General features: G+C 49.8%; 1 protein-coding gene across 6 annotated transcripts in view; it reads right to left on the bottom strand.

Annotated features, from left to right (window-relative positions):
• LOC135240171 (WD repeat-containing protein 7) overlaps window positions 1–20,284 on the bottom strand; it is a 163,127-nt gene that overhangs the window by 91,755 nt on the left and 51,088 nt on the right. For all 6 annotated transcript variants that reach the window (XM_064309517.1, XM_064309515.1, XM_064309516.1 and 3 more), the window contains one exon: window positions 7,483–7,596. In XM_064309517.1, the coding sequence (XP_064165587.1) occupies window positions 7,483–7,596 (114 nt within the window). The remainder of the gene's footprint in view (window positions 1–7,482; window positions 7,597–20,284) is intronic.

Raw genomic sequence — 20,284 nt, 5'->3', positions numbered from 1 at the left:
ATCTGAGAGATGACTGAAAAGCTGCAATAGCAGTTCTGTTTTTCCACAAGCTCTGATGGCAACACAGCAGAATTTTACGTATTCACAAAAAGAAATAAACACAGCACAGACGCGTTTATCTCCCAAAGAGAGCCCCCAACTCCCCCCCCCCCCCCAGGACTGGAGGCGTCAGTTTGGTAACATCTTAAGAGGGCTGGGGACTGTGAGAATCTGAGTAAATAAATAAATAAGGACGGCTTTATGGATTAAAGATAAAAGCGGGAGAGACGCTGGCAGCGGTGTGGGCCTGGAGAGCGAGCGGGTGACCTTTCCCCGCTGGATCCCAGCCCGGTCCCGGCCCCCGGCCCCCGGCCCACCGCCCCGCTTCCCCGGAGGGAGCCAGGCGGGGCCACTGGGGCTTTCGGGCCCGTCCCAGAGCCAAGCGAGAATTCAGTCAGTCAGTCTATTCTGCAAGCGCCAGAGCGGCATCACAAGTTCACTGTGAAACTCAAATCAAGAGGGAAGTGCCTGTGTGGATGTAATGAGTATTTACAGGAAAGCTGTTTAAGATCTGGTGTGTGTGATTCCTACATCCAACTAAACACTTACCCTGGGATTCATTTCAAAGACATCAGGGTCCAAATAGACGATAGCTGGAAGGTGAACAAACTTTTGAGAGGACAGCAAGATTCAGAACTTGTGGCAGTCTGCCTTTTCTAAGGATAAGAACTTTAAGAACAAGTGTCCCTGGAATCACAAGACGGCTGTAATATATCTCATCTCATTACAGACAGCTGTAATATATCACATCCATGACACCGAAAATGAGTTACTCGGACATCTTCAGGCAGAATGGAAAAGTAATACAAGAGATACACTAGTACATACAACCTGTTTCGACCTCACCGAATCGCCAACTTTCTCCTACCCTCCTATTACTCCGGCTGCTTTTCCAGTCTTCCCTTCAGTCGCCAAAATGGAGTCACTGAAGCAACAGCATCTCTTTTTGGGGTGCTGTATCGGCACAGCATACTGTATGGCTGGGTTTATATTGCACCGGTTTTTTTAACCGCTGTCATTTTGAGTGGCTATAATGATGAGGAACGAGTAAAGCTTATTATTTGTGAAATACACAATGACAAGCACACTCAGAACTGCAACAAAAAATAAGAAGTTAACCAGCATTTCCTAGATAAAAGTGCAGACTGTGTGTGAACAAGTCTCAATGACACAATGACATTTTTAACTTATTTTTTGATCCCTTATTTATACAGAGATAAAGAATGTCTCTTTGAGACTACAATATCTTTCACAACACAGGCAAATTGTTCAGGATGGCATAGGCTAGTAAAAATTATAGCGCTGCAGCCGGGAGTTGGTAACTTGTTTTTTTATTTCCCAGAAACACCGGCATAAACGTCCCCTCGCAACCAACGACCAACATCATCGTCCATCGGCCCAACGGTACTGCAGGGCGAACCGTGACACAAAGCCAACCCCCCCGCAGGCCAGCCGCAAGCTTCCAAACCCTCCTCAGCCACGCGAGCGTGCCCCAGTAAGAGAGCTCAGAGCAGGCGGGCGGACCGCAGCGGACGCATCGATCGCAGCGACGGAGATGAAAGCCAGGCGGGGGAGAGAGATTACGGCCCTGGGAAGGACAGGCGCTCCGCGGGTCCTCAAACCGGGCGGGACCGGACAGGCCCGGGTTCCAGTGACGCCGCGGAAACAAATCGATGGGTACTGGCTTTGGGAAAGGAAGGCGAGGGGAAGGCACTGCAGTTCCTTAAAGCACTCCGAGGCTCCCCGCCGGCAGGGGCGTCGATTCCGTTTCGCCTTGGCCCTGACCGAGACGTCCGAGAGGAGGAGGCGTCTCGGAAAAGAAAGTCCCCCAAACCCAAAACCGCACGGCAAGCTGCCCCGATCCGAGGGAATTCTGCGGAGCGCCGCCCTGCTGCGGGAGCCACTCCCGTAAGGTCGCGGCTGCTCTTTACTGCTGCTCAAAACGTTTATCTCCTAATGCGCCGAATCATTTACATTCCATCACCAGCGAGATTCAAGGGCAAATTTGATCATGCATACGCAGGGTGGGTTTAAGGATCGTAAACAGGTGCCGAGAACTACAATGCCACTTGGGGATATTCACCAAGCGCACGCGGTATCATTTGCACACATCGATAATGATTTAACTGCCGCTTCGGTAGCGTTCATTTATAAAATATTTCAAAAGGGCAGCTGTCAGTGCTTCATAAAGAAAAGCTTCCCTCAATGAAAGCACCCTCATCACAATAATTTCTCTAATCAGTATTTCAATTCAGGCGCATTAAATTCATTATGTTTTAATGCCAGTTACCTGTGTGCGAGACCTGCACTAATATCTTTAAAATAACAGCTGCTGAATATTCACCTAATGGATTCATAAATTATTGAACCTGGATTATCAATTTATATTTCAGTGTTTAAATCCTAATACATAAACCTGTCCCCTAGTTTCAATAAAATGCACTTATCCACTTTAAGAGCATATGCAATTCAATCGAACAAGACTTTCTTTTTTTATTTTTGTAGATTAAATCAAAACTCGTGAGGATTGGTTTTATGCTCATAGGAACTGGCCTTACGCTCTTTAGGAATGAAGATCAGGAGAAAGGAGAAGGTGGTGCCTCAGATGCTAAAATGGCCAGAGCCATTTTAAAGGACCGGTAAGCTTCTGTCTCCAACTTTACAATTTCCACTGTTTTCATATAATTAACGATATACTCAACCAAGAGTTAAAATGAGGAATAAAATTAGATACAATTATATTTAAACAAAAATTAATAGGATGGCTACAAATACTGGTATTTCAAAATAGTATTTTCTGATTGCGAACAATCCAAACTGTAATGGCAAAATTAACTACAATCATACTGGATAAATAAAAAAAATTTAAAAAATAAGCTGAATTAAATTTCCAGAGATTTGGCAACACAACCAAAAAGAAGCAATTGTTGCAAAACTTTCCCAAACTGCATTAACTCATTATTCATTTTACTGATGCCTGCTATACATATATATAGATGTACGAATATTTAAAGATACAATTCTTCCTCAACAGAAACAGTTCTGCATAAAGAACAAGTACTGAGCACCAAGAAAGACAAAGAAGGCGTTTCTTACGTCTATTTCAGATAAACGTGAATATGGCAATGACAGATCCAGCAACGTCAATAATCCACATATTTCAGACGTTATCCTGAGCAAAGCTCGGCGTTTAAATCTATAAAGTGAACTTACGTTCCTAACATACTGCCATTGTTTAGAGGCTGCTGCGCGTACAGTGTGGACATTGTGTTAACATGACAGCCCAAAAGCTGCTTTCGGGTGGAAGGGGCCATTTCGTCAGGCCTTCGGTCGAGCGCTATTGTCGTCCCTCAGACAGGACAGCGGTGCCGCCGCAATCTTTTCTCCGGTAACGATCTGCGGTCACTTTAACTGTCAGGCTGTAAAACACCGCGCCGAACACGGCCTGCCGCCCTGGCGCGGAGGAGGGCTCTGGCATCGCTCGCTCGCGCGCGCGCGCGTGAACTTAAAAAACTCGCCGCGCAACGACAAATGGCAAGCCAGAAAACTATTTACACGCAGCCAGAAAAATGAAAATGCTAAATCTGTCTCCCATCAGGAGCAGGGCTTCCCACAGAGGACGGGCGCTGCTGCCTGCAGAGCCGCTGTTATCCGCAGAGCCGCTGCTGTCTGCAGAGCCGCTGCTGACGAGACTCGCAGGCCGTGTTCAGCGGCCTTTTGTCGCGAGGAAGAGCGGACGGTTTCAGCGGGATTAAGAGAAGACACTTAACCACATTAGGTGCCTGAGACGGATTTTTTTTTCCACCCCCCCCCGATCGATGGTAAAGGACCGGCCCCCTGAGATGACGGCGCAGCTCTCCCGTCCGCCATCGCGTGCAGCCGGCCGCACGCATCCCCCCTCGCCCCCTCCCCCTGCAGGAGGACCTTTCACTCATCGTCATAAAGAGCATTAATAACCTCAGTAACCCTTCCCCGCGTTCGGCCAGCGCGGTACCCGAAAGGTCACTTTGTTTTTTAATTCCCGCCAAAGCCGGAGAGACCCCGGGCCGAACGGCACACGGTACGCATTTTTACCGTCACCGCCGATGGAATAAAGTTTTTAAAGAACGGCGAGCCGAGCCTCTTGCATGGCATTAACGTTAGCGCTGCAGGGACGGAGCGAGCGTCTGCGCTCGGCAGCAGTTGCTGGCTCTCAGCGCTGAAAATAAAAATACACTCGCTGGCCCGGCCTTCTGCAAGCAGTCAATACCCCAGACATGCTTGACAATTTATCATTTTTCAGCTCTCATTTTTCATGTATTGACAATGTGTTTTTCCATTTATTTTCGCAGTATTAAATCCGTTAGCCAAGTTAACCACAACAGAAATGTGGCGGTGGCCAAGTCAGGTGGCAATTCCAGGGTGATTTCGGAATTCTGCCTCAACTTTTCCCCAGACCGAAGTACCGCGCATTGAAAGTTCATCCGAAATGACTGAACGGCCTCGTTCTTCCCCGGCACGCCGGTCCGCACAGCCTGGCGCGGGGCTTGGGCACCTCGGGCAGCTCCACCCCCCGGGTTGGGATCTGAGACAAAGGAACGCTCGCTGGGAACGCTGCTGTCACAGCAGACGGTTCATTAAAGCCCAGCGGCAGACTTCATCACGGGATCGGCGGTGCTAATCTACTAATGAAATTCCGGCGCGAGGCGGACGGGACGGAGATAAAAAACCGCGAGTGCGCTAACTTCGGCTACAGATCACGACAAAGCGCATTCCCATCGACACCGAAGCCTGCTCCGCCGCGGCTGATTTTTTAATGGGATTAGCCCTCAGATGGAGGTTTGATGCACATTGATCGAAGGGCACTAACACCATGAGAAACATACCCTCCACTCCTTTAACCCCCATTGGCTAATAGCACCACTCCACATACGGTACACAAGCACTGCAGAATTCACTGCTTGGATCAGTTAGTGCAATACGGACCACTTTTATAAAACAAAGGTAGTGAACACTCTGTACGTTTGGCTGATTTCAATAATGCAGGCATTCAACATTGCAAATTCAGTAAGATAGGATATTTCAATGGATATGAAGCACTGTTGCTTAAGGGGTGGGATAACAGCAGTCGGTATGTACAGTAGCGTAGCCCAAGGTGCCACACAGCGTAACTGTGTTCTCACACAGCTAACACTCTTCTCACCTCCACACACACATACACACATACACAACACACTGCTATGGGCACTAATAGGTGACAGACATACGATCAACCAGCAACTCACATTACCAGCACAGGACAATAGAGTTCTACCAAAATGTAGAAACCAGCACACCCTGAATGAATTAAATCCTGGGCTTTCAAAAAGCCTCTTGGGGTCCTTGAAGGTACAGCATGGGGTCCCTGGCCAGACGTGATATACAATGATTATATATAAATTTGGAGAAAGTATTTCCAAATATAAAACTTTTTTTTAAATATAACCAATTTTAACTTTTGATTAGTGCCCTGGATGTCCTTCAGCCTGGGTGGAGGTCCCAGGACCATAAAAAGTTGAAAACCCCTGATTTAAATCATGGAAAACTGAAACACAAAGATCATTTTCCCTGAAATGGGTAACCAGCATGACAAAGTGACAACGGCTGCCTTAAGGAGATTCAGAAATGTAACAATATGACTACGGTTTACAAGGACCAAGGAAGGTGCATTCGGGATTATAATTCCTACAATCACTCTTGTTTATTGGCTAAGCAGACCAACAACCCATTCAACCAGGAAGCTAACTAAGCCCCACATAGCTCCAGTCCACACAGTTTATAGGCAACACTTCATTTCGCACATTTACTGCTCTGTTTTGTCACCTCATTTATTTATCCATTTATTCGTCTCCAACGATTGTTCTCACTCCTCCATATCGCTTTCATTTCAATAGACATAAAGCACAAAGCACCCACGCCAGAGCTTCTCCAGCTAGCCTCCGCCATAGCGCTTCTTAACATGTTCCTTCCTTTTATTGGGGCGGGGGGGTGTTTCAGTGGCTTCCATCAGTCTGGTGGCCTGGAGCGATGGCGGCTCGGAGGCCATTAGCCCTGCGGGTCCCCCCCCCTCCGCCCCCTCGCACTACCCCATAACAAAGGGGACGATGCGCGGAGCACCCAGGTGGACTCCACTCCACCGTTACACTCCCACTCTAAGCAGGTGGTGTTCTTCAGGGCAACAGAGCAGAGGAGGTGTTTTGCACAGTGTCTGTGAAACATCAGAGCTAAAGCAGCTGTACAGAGGGAGATTAGGGGCCGGGCTCTTTGGGGGAAAGGGAGCCCGCTGTCAGAAAGCAGCAGGTGATGGATCGCGGGCCTATCCCCCCCCTCCCCGTCATCGCCGAGCGGCCTCTCTGTGTTCAGGAAGCCCGTCTTCAGCCAGGCCGGCCAGCCGCTCACAGAGACGGCGCACCTCATCTCCGACCCCCGACGCACGACGCACCCTCGTCTCTACGGAAGCCGCTGCTCGATAACGGAGGTTTTTAAAGTGTGTCATGATCCATACCCCGATCCGATCCATAACCATTCAAAGGCAGCTCACAGCGTGCGCTAAGTGTTTGTTTTACAAGTTCTTAATTACTCCTGCACTGCTCCGGGGAGCTGCAAATACACTGGCCATTCTTTCAGAGGTGACCACCGCAGGCTCGGTGCGCCTCCGCGTCGCTCAGCGACATGCGCAACACGGGCTCTAGCATGTCTACATTAAACCTGGTGTTTCTCTGGGGAGGTCAGGGCTTCTGTCAGAGGATGTGGAGTGTGAGCGGTGATGTCACAGGAGGACTGCTAGTGGACAGAGCCGACCGCCTCAGAGCGAATGAGACGCTTCTCCAGTTCAGGCTCGTCCGATGCAGGTCATATATTTGCAAGAGAAAGTTTTTCAACTGCACTCACAGAAAAAGACACTTACAGACACAAAGCTTTAACTATGACACAAACAATACACAGAAATGGATCATTCAGGAGAGAAACTGCCAGCTTTACTCATTTCCAAGTAAGGGTACTCTGACCGATTTAAAAATATGTATGACAATCTGCAAAAAGTCCAAGTAAGAAATAGACACCCAAGAATGGTATAGTATGCTTTTATAGCTCTGAAATGCACATATGACCAAATGTGCTAAAAAATAAATTAAAAAAATAATTAAAATGTATAATAATTTATAAAAAATGAAATTTTATGACAGAGGATGACAATTAAAGTTTATATGTATGCAAGCACAAATTCGCAAGCAACATTAACCATCTCTGATCTTGTTTATTTGATGAGTAGAAGGCTTAATTGTGTTTGTGATAGTGTGTTCACATTTTTCCTGTTTTCAGATAGGATTCATTTAATACACTGTATGACACAGCCCTCATCCCTCCCACTGCTTGTTGTGTGCTGGGGGTGAGAGTCGCAGGTCGGGGGGGGTCAGGGGCTCTTACCCGCAGTGATGTCATCATCGGTGACGTCCATCTCCTCTTCCGGGGCCTTGGGCTCCACAGGCTGGGGTTCAGGCGGGGGAGGGGCAGGCTGCGCCACCTCGGCGGATGCTCCGGCTGCAATGACATCACAAACGCGTCACGTGACCGGGAAACTCAGCCGGCCTCTGCCCACACGCAACGATAATCAGACGAGTTCAGGTGGCACTAACTCAAGCAGATCAGGGGTAATGCAGTCAAATGAGACTCACACCCAAGGCTAATTTTCTCTTTGTCCTCACGTCCCTGTTAAGTAGCTTATTCAACCCATTTCTCCAATCTGAAGGCCTGCCAGCGGTTTGTATAAGAGAGATGCTTTATTAGCCTGTAACCCCCTTCACGATCACACCCATTTTTATTCACCGGGCTAATTTAGCCCTTATCCTAGAATTACCAATTAAAATAAGCTTTTCATTAGAACCAGGCAAATTAATCAATGCTGCTTTGTGCACAACACATACTTAAAGCTTGGGATGAGCTAATCACTGCTTTGTCCTCATTACAGAATGATCCCTTCCTTTTCAACGTGATTTTTTTTCCTGTTCTCTAAGTGCGAAACGGCCACTTTGAAGCACCGCGTTCTCAAACGCACGGCGTTCAAACCAAACAGAGACGTCGCGACAGATTCTCCCCCGTCCCGAAGCTCGCCGAGGCACTTCTGTTGCCATATCGACAACTTTCCTCCAATTACATTTGATGAAGTGAGGGTGTTAGCGAGTGGAGGATCAGATTGATTAATCCCAGCCTCCCAGAGAACACGTTCCTTTATGTTTCAATTAACCTCGCCATTGACCAGTGACATATTTAAAGAGAAATTGTTTTTTTTTCATCCACCCCCCCCCCCAAAGTAGAGGTAAAACAGAAGAGCACAGCAGGGGCACACGAGCCAATGACATGCCCCTCTGACCGACCTGGGTGGGGTAAAGAGTGCTCGACGTGACATCATCAGTGACACGTTTTTCAGTTCCTACGTTCAAGTCCACAGCTGCATCCACGTCTGACTTCAAACCACAGCAGTCCTTGCAACACGAGAATGCCCACTCAATTCGTACGTGGATTCTGCTTCTGCTCTATTCAATCAGGTAGCTGCACAGTGATTCCAGCCTTTGAATCTAGTATCTGACTCTTAAAGATAATCCAACAAATGACATAAAATATGCTAAATAAGATAGAAAGTGCTAAATAAACATAGCATGCGGTGTATACTACAACTTGAGACAGGAACATTAATGAAAAGTAATCTGAAAATGAATAAAAGCTTGTGACCAAAGAAAGAAAACAGCCTGATAGAAAATTCTGGAATGTGACTGCTCAGAGTTATGGCGCTGGTGGAGAGAAGTGCTCCTCTGCGTGGGGGCCCCCCATCCCCGCCCAGCCCACCTCCGTAATGGGGGGGGGGGGGACCATAACTCACCGGCTGCGGCGCGAGAACAGAGAGGCCCTCCTGCAAGGTCAAGCGCTGCGTGTCGGGGATGACACACGGCTTCGACCCGGCCTCGTTAACCCCCAGGGCCCCGGCACGCGCCGCTCCCCCCTCTCAGGAAGGGCCCGCCTCCCAGCCCCGCGAAAAACACCGCGCCCACCCCCAACCCCCCCCTCAGCACGCCACCAATGCCTGTCTCTTAAATTATGAGTTACCAAGCTTTTAAAGGAATCGAATTGTATTCAAAGGGCTGTATAGGAGTTTAACAATACGCCTACCGTGTCACGGGGCCTGCGCAAGCATATATCATTTCCATGCCTTAAATCAACAGGGAACCAAGAGCTTCTGGAACCTGTATTTCACAACAGAACGGATAAAAAATACACGGTTGTTGGCATGGAATCTGCACATATACACAGACGCCTTTATAATCGTACTGCAGCAGGTGAGGATGACATTTTTACCCAGGCAGGTGCGGTTAAAGGCCTTAAGGTGAGCATACAGATGCACTGCACTCCTGCAGGGCTAAGAGCAGTGTTCAGCTGAAGATTCCCCACCTCCCCCCCCCAGCCCCCGCTGGTCTCACTGGCCTGGATGGACTTTAATCGCCCGGCCAGCCAACCGTCCCCCCCAGGTCTCCCTGACCCCTCAGGCCAGCAGCTGTGGTCCGGTGAAATCCGCCCCGCCCCGCCCCGCCCCGGGTTCCACTCGTCCCGGGCGGATGAGTCTGGCTCGAGCGGTGACGGGGAACACAGCCGGCCCCTCTGTGAGGGGAGAGGAGGGGACCTCCACCCTCCAGGCTCAGGCAGGCGTCCCGTCGCCCGCGTTACCAGGGCGGGGCGCCCCCCAGAGGCCCGGTGCGGGTGCGGAGGACCCGCGGCTGCCGGGCGGGGAGGGGAGGAGTCAGAGCTCTCGCGCAGCTGGAGCGGCCTCCTTGCTCTGGGTCACCACGGGAACCGCAGCTTCTGCAATCCCGGTCCCAGCCTATCAGCTGAACAGCGCTGGGGTCAAAGGTCGCGAGCGATTCAGGTAGGGGCTGAAATGAGCCGTGCTGCTCACAGCAGCGCTGAGACAAACACATGAGCCTGAAGCCCTGAGACCCTGCTACATGGGACGCGCTGAAGCCAGAGAACCGCCCGCCTCTCCCCTGCTGAACCGCTCTCTTCCCCTCCACCCACAGATCAGCCCACTGGCACCAGGGGTATTTCATTATATAATAATTCTACAGGGATTAATGAAAGAAAGCAGGGACATTTATGACAATTTCTGTTCATTGTTTCTTCATGAGTAAGATAAAAATCATGACTGCTTATGAAAGATGTTATGGAAAATGGAAGGAATAATAATAATTCTACAGGCCCAAAACGTTGATTACAAAACACTTTCATATAGTTGATTAGCATAGATAATAAACCAGTGGTGAAAAAATGCCCATCAAGCACACTTACTGAAGTATATCGCAAAATAGAATTATTATATAGCAAAATAGAATTATTATACCTTAGCATTCCTTTGGGGGGGGGAAATGAGCACATTTTATTTTGGTGGGAACTCAAGAAAAGACTCAAAAGCCCACGTCTCTGCTAAAGTGTCTGCAGTTTCTTCTAAATTTCTTCATTTGCTCCTTCAGTGGCCGTGTCAGAGTATTACAGTGCAGCGCCCGTATGGATTTCTTTTTGTTTTTCATCAGTAGGCCCATTTTTCAAAAGCAATACAACAATTATTTTTTTAATTTATTTTCCATTATGATTTTTTTTCCCCCTCTTCCCCTGCACAGGCTGGAAAAAAAGAAAGGAAGAATTGCTCGCCTCAGTCAGCATTTATTTGGAAAAAACGCTGGGCTGTTCGCTCAAACCAACTTTGTGCTTTGTCTTGGCCGTTTGAAGGCAATAAGCTCCGTTTCCACAGGAGAGGCCTATATATCACGTGGGGGGGGGGGGGGGGACAGACCCATCACCGAGGCATCGGGGCGAGCTCGTGCCCCGCGAATGAGGGCTTCTTCCGGAAGGCAGCGGCCAAGGCGTGTGCCAGTGGCCGGCCCCCTTCGCTTGCTTTGCCCGAGACCCTTTAAAAGATGGCGTGCTCGAGGAGAACGAGCACGATACATTGCAAACGCATACATCTTTGGCCCAGTTCTCAGTCATCTCTCCCTCTTTCTCCCTCCCTCTCTCTCCCTCGCTCGCTCCCCCTCTCCCTCTCTCACTATGATAGACAGAAGAGCTGCCTCATATTAATTCCCCTCACACCAAGTTTATCGATCCAAGGCCAGCTCCCCAATTGCATTACACATACAGGCTGTCTGCTTTCTCACACCCACCAAAACACACACAGGCACACAAATAAAAGAGAGGAGAAAGAAAGGAAAAGAAGACAAAAAAAAGCAGAAGGAGAAAAAAAAGGGGGGGGGGGGCAACGGAAGATGGGGCCGGCGTGTCTTCGCAGGCGGACGATCCGAAGAGCTTCGGACGCGGTGCGGTTTGCGTTCTCAGCTGACCAGCCCCCTCCTACACGATTGGCCCAGATCAGGGACCAGCTCCACTGCCATGCTTTTTTCATTGACAGCTTCTTTTATAATGGCCCACACCCCCCTTAAAAATCCAGGGTTCCCAACTGCAGAAGAACCGCTCGAGATACAAACATATCAGGAATGGAGGTCACTGGGAATTCTGAAATGTACACAACTTTGAACATGACGTCAAATCTTTTCTCGATTGGAAAGACTTGACTAATTGCTTATATCACAAATTTTTTTAATAGGCTACTATAATTTGTAAATATATGCCAAATGAACCAATAATCAAATAACATCAATTTATTAACCATATACTCCTCTTTTGTGATGCATCTTTGTTGTGTCTGTACAGTATCTTCCATTCCATAATGTAGCGCACAGCAGCACTTCGAGAGAAGCAAACGGAACAGGAGGACCAGATCACGCACAAATGCTTGCGTGTGTGCGTGTGTGAGTGTGCGTGTGTGCGCGTGTGTGCGTGCATGCGTGTGCGTGTGTATGTGTGTGCGTGTGTGAGTGTGCGTGCGTGTGTATGTGTGCGTGTGTGAGTGTGTGAGTGTGCGTGCATGTGTGCGTGTGTATGTGTGTGCGTGTGCGTGCGTGTGTAGGTGCGTGTGTGCATGTTTACACACACGTTTCCTTGTGTAGATGCAGGCTGAATAGCAGTCATGTGAGTCGTCGCATAAACAGAGGAAAACAGTCGGGATAAGAGCTGGAGCACAAGGAGGTTCTAAAATGGGGGAGAAGAAAAGGGGATGCAGTCTACAAAAGGCACCCCCCCCCCAAACCCCACATTCTCCCCCGGCAAGGTGGGAGAGGGCCGGGAGCCGCGGAGCTGGACATAAAGGAGGGGAAATCCTCCCATTCAGCCGGCCCGGGCGGGAGCAGCTGCCGCTCGGAAGGGCTTTTCACGCCGGCGGTAATGAGGGACTCGAGTTCACGGGGAACGTATTCATGAAGCGCCCCTCTCTCTCTCCGGCCGCCCGGCCGCGCGCGCCCTTTCCAGGGCCGGTCCCGCAGGACGCCCCCCACAGGACGCCCCCCGCGTGCGCCCGCGCCGCCCTCCCGGAGAGGCAGACCCGGGGCAGCCCTGAACGTGGAGCGCGCTCCTGGAGGAAAGCGCCGCTCCGAACGCCCCAAACACATAATGAGCGAGCCAGTGAAGATGGTCACATGACGCCGCTTAGAAAAACGAGTGCGCGTGCGAATGTTTTGGAAATGGCGTGCGCAGCCGCTGTGAACGCACTTCCAAAAAAACAGCCCAGACCTATTCTACCGTGCTTTTTTCTCATTTCTATGGTCACCTCTTTCTCCACATACAGCTGGGTTTAATATTACAGTACACTTTTCTTCAACAATAAACCTGTGGCAGCACAACAATCAAAGTTAACCAAGGCGATTACGCCCCTCTGGCTCTGGTTAACTGTCTGGGCCCGAGCTCAGGTCAGGAGGACGCGCTCTCTAATCTGGTTAAAGGGTGACGGTCCTTCCCCATTCCCAGCCCCCACACAAAGAGGGCAGTGCACCTGCTCCCCCCCATGGAGATGAGCCAACAGCCCGGGACCAGGAGCAGGCAGAACACACCGCGCCTCTCAGGGTCTTTACACACACACACTCCTCCCGCTGCTCATACAGCACCGCTGCAGCTGCTCTCTAATGCAGCATGCTACACACAGGCTACACGCTCATACAGCACAGCTGCTCTCTAATGCAGCATGCTGCACACAGGCTACACGCTCATACAGCACAGCTGCTCTCTAATGCAGCATGCTACACACAGGCTACACGCTCATACAGCACAGCTGCTCTCTAATGCAGCATGCTACACACAGGCTACACGCTCATACAGCACAGCTCCTCTCTAATGCAGCATGCTGCACACAGGCTACACGCTCATACAGCACAGCTGCTCTCTAATGCAGCATGCTGCACACAGGCTACACGCTCATACAGCACAGCTGCAGCTGCTCTCTAATGCAGCATGCTACACACAGGCTACACGCTCATACAGCACAGCTGCTCTCTAATGCAGCATGCTCACACAGGCTACACGCTCATACAGCACAGCTGCTCTCTAATGCAGCATGCGACACACAGGCTACACGCTCATACAGCACAGCTGCAGCTGCTCTCTAATGCAGCATGCTACACACAGGCTACACGCTCATACAGCACAGCTGCTCTCTAATGCAGCATGCTACACACAGGCTACACGCTCATACAGCACAGCTGCTCTCTAATGCAGCATGCTGCACACAGGCTACACACTCATACAGCACAGCTGCAGCTGCTCTCTAATGCAGCATGCTACACACAGGCTACACGCTCATACAGCACAGCTGCTCTCTAATGCAGCATGCTACACACGGCTACACGCTCATACAGCACAGCTGCTCTCTAATGCAGCATGCTGCACACAGGCTACACGCTCATACAGCACAGCTGCTCTCTAATGCAGCATGCTACACACAGGCTACACGCTCATACAGCACAGCTGCTCTCTAATGCAGCATGCTGCACACAGGCTACACGCTCATACAGCACAGCTGCAGCTGCTCTCTAATGAGCATGCTACACATAGGCTACACGCTCATACAGCACAGCTGCTCTCTAATGCAGCATGCTACACACAGGCTACACGCTCATACAGCACAGCTGCTCTCTAATGCAGCATGCTACACACAGGCTACACGCTCATACAGCACAGCTGCTCTCTAATGCAGCATGCTACACACAGGCTACACGCTCATACAGCACAGCTGCTCTCTAATGCAGCATGCTGCACACAGGCTACACGCTCATACAGCACAGCTGCTCTCTAATGCAGCATGCTACACACAGGCTACACGCTCATACAGCACAGCTGCTCTCTAATGCAGCATGCTGCACACAGGCTACACGCTCATACAGCACAGCTGCAGCTGCTCTCTAATGCAGCATGCTACACACAGGCTACACGCTCATACAGCACAGCTGCTCTCTAATGCAGCATGCTACACACAGGCTACACGCTCATACAGCACAGCTGCTCTCTAATGCAGCATGCTGCACACAGGCTACACGCTCATACAGCACAGCTGCTCTCTAATGCAGCATGCTACACACAGGCTACACGCTCATACAGCACAGCTGCTCTCTAATGCAGCATGCTACACACAGGCTACACGCTCATACAGCACAGCTGCTCTCTAATGCAGCATGCTACACACAGGCTACACGCTCATACAGCACAGCTGCTCGCTAATGCAGCATGCTACACAAGGCTACACGCTCATACAGCACAGCTGCTCTCTAATGCAGCATGCTGCACACAGGCTACACGCTCATACAGCACAGCTGCTCTCTAATGCAGCATGCTACACACAGGCTACACGCTCATACAGCACAGCTGCTCTCTAATGCAGCATGCTGCACACAGGCTACACGCTCATACAGCACAGCTGCTCTCTAATGCAGCATGCTACACACAGGCTACACGCTCATACAGCACAGCTGCAGCTGCTCTCTAATGCAGCATGCTGCACACAGGCTACACGCTCATACAGCACAGCTGCAGCTGCTCTCTAATGAGCATGCTACACACAGGCTACACGCTCATACAGCACAGCTGCTCTCTAATGCAGCATGCTACACACAGGCTACACGCTCATACAGCACAGCTGCTCTCTAATGCAGCATGCTACACACAGGCTACACGCTCATACAGCACAGCTGCAGTGCTCTTAATGAGCACACACACAGCTACACGCTCATACAGCACGCTGCAGCTGCTCTCTAATGCAGCATGCTACACACAGGCTACACGCTCATACAGCACAGCTGCTCTCTAATGCAGCATGCTGCACACAGGCTACACGCTCATACAGCACAGCTGCTCTCTAATGCAGCATGCTACACACAGGCTACACGCTCATACAGCACAGCTGCTCTCTAATGCAGCATGCTACACACAGGCTACATGCTCATACAGCACAGCTGCTCTCTAATGCAGCATGCTACACACAGGCTACACGCTCATACAGCAGCATGCTACACACAGGCTACACGCTCATACAGCACAGCTGCTCTCTAATGCAGCATGCTACACACAGGCTACATGCTCATACAGCACAGCTGCTCTCTAATGCAGCATGCTACACACAGGCTACACGCTCATACAGCACAGCTGCTCTCTAATGCAGCATGCTACACGCTCATACAGCACAGCTGCTCTCTAATGCAGCATGCTACACACAGGCTACACACTCATGCAGCACCGCTGCTCTCTAATGCAGCATGCTGCACACAGGCTACACGCTCATACAGCACAGCTGCTCTCTAATGAGCATGCTGCACACAGGCTACACGCTCATACAGCACAGCTGCTCTCTAATGCAGCATGCTACACACAGGCTACACGCTCATACAGTACAGCTGCAGCTGCTCTCTAATGAGCATGCTACACACAGGCTACACGCTCATACAGCACAGCTGCTCTCTAATGAGCATGCTACACACAGCCTACACACTCATACAGCACAGCTGCTCTCTAATGCAGCATGCTCACACAGGCTACACACTCATCAGCACCGCTGCTCTCTAATGCAGCATGCTGCACACAGGCTACACGCTCATACAGCACAGCTGCTCTCTAATGCAGCATGCTACACACAGGCTACACGCTCATACAGCACAGCTGCTCTCTAATGCAGCATGCTACACACAGGCTACACGCTCATACATCACAGCTGCAGCTGCTCTGCAACCTCATTGGACAAACAAAAATATTTCACAAGGCCTTGTTCGTCCTCTTATTTGTTTTTTCTTTTTTAACCAGGTGCATAAAAGTTAATAGTGTACGCGTGATTTTTAAATTCTTAACTGACTGGAGAACAAAATTTCAAGCTACAATTAAGCATTTACAGTATGTTAGATTATTACTATAGTAAAGTATTGATCTTTTTTCACAGAGGACCCCTTGGCTCTTTAAGTAAATGGCACTCAATCAAACAGACAACTCTGGGAGAGATAAGTGGCAGTTATTGTGTTCACCTCCACTATTCTGTGAACACAATCCACATCAAAATCCTCAAAAGAATTCTCCCGTTTCTAGTAAAAATGTTCTGTTTCACAGGCAGGAAAAGGTCAGTTATTTACTCATGTATTCTCAGACTTATAGCTCCACCAGGCAAACGCCAACAGGGCACAAATGACCTTTTCAGTGTGTTGAGATATAACACACATGCTAAAAGTGTTGTTTGAGGGCTGAAGATTAAGAGTGGCACGACTCCAGAAGGAAAAGCAGGAAAAAAAACCTGCCCAATACTACAGACTAACTCATGTAGTATCTCTACAGCAGTACTAGTCAATAAAGGTTCTCACATCGTACCAGCTAATCAGTCCATACTAGTCAGTATGGGCACTTATTCATCATCTCTGAATTCATCAGTACTATTACTTATGTGGGTGTGAGATCCAAGCGCACTTACGCTGAGGAATGGTGTGAGCTAGGAATTAGAAGGTAATGAGGGTAGGTGCGGGTGAGTGAATTATACACGCAAGGACAGGATAGCCCAACAGTTAGATCAGGACCTGCGATGAAGCAAAGCACTTACAATTGGGCAAGCATAAACCAATAGCACCAATAAAACCCAATAATAATAAACCGACGGCGAGAGCGTAGCTCATAAGTAACGGCACGGCGAATGAAAAGAATGAAATTAAAATATGAAACGATGGCTTGCCGATGGATGCTCGTCATCGCGCTTCCTTTCCCCGTCGGTTCCCGGTTTCCCGGAGGAACGCGCTCCGACACGGCGGCTTACCCTGTTACTGACGGGGTTCAGACTGTCCTGCGCCCCAAACAGCCTTTCACCGGCCTGCTGCACCACACGGCAGCCGGATCCACGCTCCCCAAGGAAGCCCACAGGAGCCGGAGCACAGGCACCTTGATCTATAATTTGCGCCATATCTGAACCGAACCGCAAGCTCAAATCCTTTCAGCGTCTGAATTATTTAAGGAACCGTTCTTAGCACCAACTGGATTAACTGAGAACCAGACACTTACCTGCATAGGTTTCTTGCGAAAAAATACTTATTGCAACAAGACAATTTATCCTTAATGCAAAGGGATTACAACCCATTAATTTAGTTCCTTTTTATTTCTAATCAGATCGATTGTATTAAAAAGAAATATCTTGTTAAGACTAAACATGTTAGTTACATTTTTTATTAAAAAATTTCTTATAATTATAAAAAATAAGAAAATAACTAAGATAATCACATTTAAGATGAAACTGAAGAGAAATCATATTGAAGACGAAACTTTTGATTAAAAATCGAGTATTAGCGGTGAATGTCCTCACAGCCCATGATGGGATGTAAAAACGAACACATAATTGCTATTGATTTATACTGATAAGGCTCCCATTGATCACATGGCTGGGGGGAGGCATATTGAGAATATTGGCGCTCTGGTGCTGTGCGGCTGGTATGATCGCGACATGGCCGCCGCGTGATCGGTGAGCCATGACCCGAGGCGCCGAGAAACTGTGAGTGTGTGTGCATGTGCCTGTGTGTCTACGTGTGCGTGCGTGCGTGTCTGTGTGTGTGCATGTGAGAGTGTGCATGTTGTGTGTGCGTGTGTGTGTGTGTGCATGTGTATGTGTTTGTGTGTGCACGTGAGAGTGTGCATGTTGTGTGTGCGTGTGTGCATGTGTGCATGTGAGAGTGTGCATGTTGTGTGTGTGTGTGTGTGTGTGTGTGTGTGTGCATGTGTGTACATTCACGCGTGTGTGTATGTGAGTATGTGTGTGTGTGTGCGTGCGTGTGTGCATGTACGTGTGAGTGTGTGTGTGTGCATGTGTTTGTGTGCGCGCGCGTATGTAAGTATGTGGTCGCGCGCATGTGTGTGTGTGTGTGTGACAGTGTGTGTGTGTGAGAGAGTGTGAGTATGTGTGTGTGAGTGTGCGCAGGTCTGAGTGCCTTTATGTCTACATGGAGCAGAGAATGTGAAGGTCAGCTGTCTCTTGATTCGGTGCAGCACACAGAGAGCGTTGTGGCGCTCAGAGCAGTCTCAGAAAGTGCGCAGCAGCGGCGGCAGCAGCAGCAAACAAAAGAAGGGGGGGAGTCGGTGACCTGGCAACCTTGCGCCCCTGCCGAGGTCAGCCCCTGCGACACTCCCCGCGGTAACACTACACTGACCAGCGGCCATCGTCATGGCAACCGCTCCCCTGAGCCGCCACCAGCGTCCCGTCAGTGCTGGCAGGCTCCAGTGGTCTGTAACTGACAGCCAGCAATTCCACTTCCAGGAATAAAGAGCGGGAAAGGGGGTGGAGGACGGGGGGAGGAGGGGGGGGGGGCAGGCTAAGGTGCAGAGCTTTTTAAGTGGGAGGGAAGGAAGCCGGGAAGAAGATGGAGCCCTCTCAGCCCTTTTGGTGAAACTCTGAGGGCTGAGAGGCTGAGCTGCAGTCCCCCACCCCCACCACCCCCACCCCCCCCGGGAGTACGCTCCGCTGGCATCAATTATTAAAGTCCCAGTCTGAGATAAAAGCTACTCCAAACTTCAGTCTTTTCAAACCTTTCAGACCCTCCTTTCCTTACGCCCGGACAAATTATCAAAGCATCAGAAATCTTAACATTTCCAAAAGGGTACTAATACATTTTTTTTTTTTTTTTTAAGAAGAGGCTCATTATGTCTGCAGGCTTGCGTTCAGAGGCTGACATTCCTTAACAGGTTTATTTCTCGGAAAGCGGCGTCTGTGAAAGCCACCGGACAGAGCGCTTCCCGTTAAGCTTTCAGGAAGCGTCTGTTATCAGAACCGCCCTGGACTCCCAGCCACACCGCTTCAGGAGGGGAAGAAAGACAAGAAGACCGGAATGATCTCCGCCCTAACACCCACCCCGCCCCCTCACCCCCACACATACGGGACTGGGGCAAGGCTCCACTGTGCAGTCTGCTTCCCCCGGCCTTCCCCCTCCCTCACCCATCAAACAACCTTCTAAGAAGGATCAGGCAGTGGACGTGACACAGAGCCAACCCCTGCCCAAGACTGAGTCCGAGCTGAATGCGCTCCAGCGGACCCGAAGGCAGTCATAACAGCTCGCCATCGATTCCAGCGCACCCATCACCTTTTATACTTTGGATCTTTCACCGCAGCCGTCGGGAGCAAATCCGCCCTGTAGAAAATGGGGCTGATCCGTAATGTTGTGGCACACAGACGCACGTCTGCTCGCACGTTAGCTTATTACTCGGCCTAATTTGTTTAGCCAGTAAATAAAACCTGATAGGCAGCCAGAGAAACGACCACGATGAGACTAATTGGTTAATGCTTTGAGTGGTCTGGCCACTTCGAGACACACATTAGCCTCCCAAGAGTTTTCTTGTCATCCATTTCTCGTTTTTCAGGCAGAAAGTGCTGCGTTTGAAGCTCTGTCACGCGTTTCTCGAAAGGAGAGGCAGCAGACACATCGTCTGCCTCCGAAGCGATCACTTTGATGGCTCAAGACCCTCTCTGAGGTCACACCTGAAACAGGAAAGATATTCTCCGACCCTCCTATCAGTGACACCATCTGGAGCACATACTCAATACCAGTGCTGCATGTAAACAAACAAACCATTATCCCCCCCATCTCCACTCCCACCCGCTGTCTGCGCCAGCCTCCCCTCTCTGAAACCCACTCCTTCACTGTACATGCCCTCAGCCCGGTCTTATCTTACATCTGCCATTTACTACGACTCGTTTACAGTGCAACAACTACTGAACCACCATTCTCAACACTGTGCATTTCCCCAGATGTAACAAGCAACAGTCAGGCTTCATACCCTTGAGTACTGCAGAAGTGCCCCACCT

This window comes from Anguilla rostrata, chromosome 14, assembly GCF_018555375.3.
Source record: "Anguilla rostrata isolate EN2019 chromosome 14, ASM1855537v3, whole genome shotgun sequence".
NCBI classification, from domain to species: domain Eukaryota; kingdom Metazoa; phylum Chordata; class Actinopteri; order Anguilliformes; family Anguillidae; genus Anguilla; species Anguilla rostrata.
Note: the sequence above shows the minus strand (reverse complement) of the source record. Positions and strands in the feature narration are given on the sequence as shown.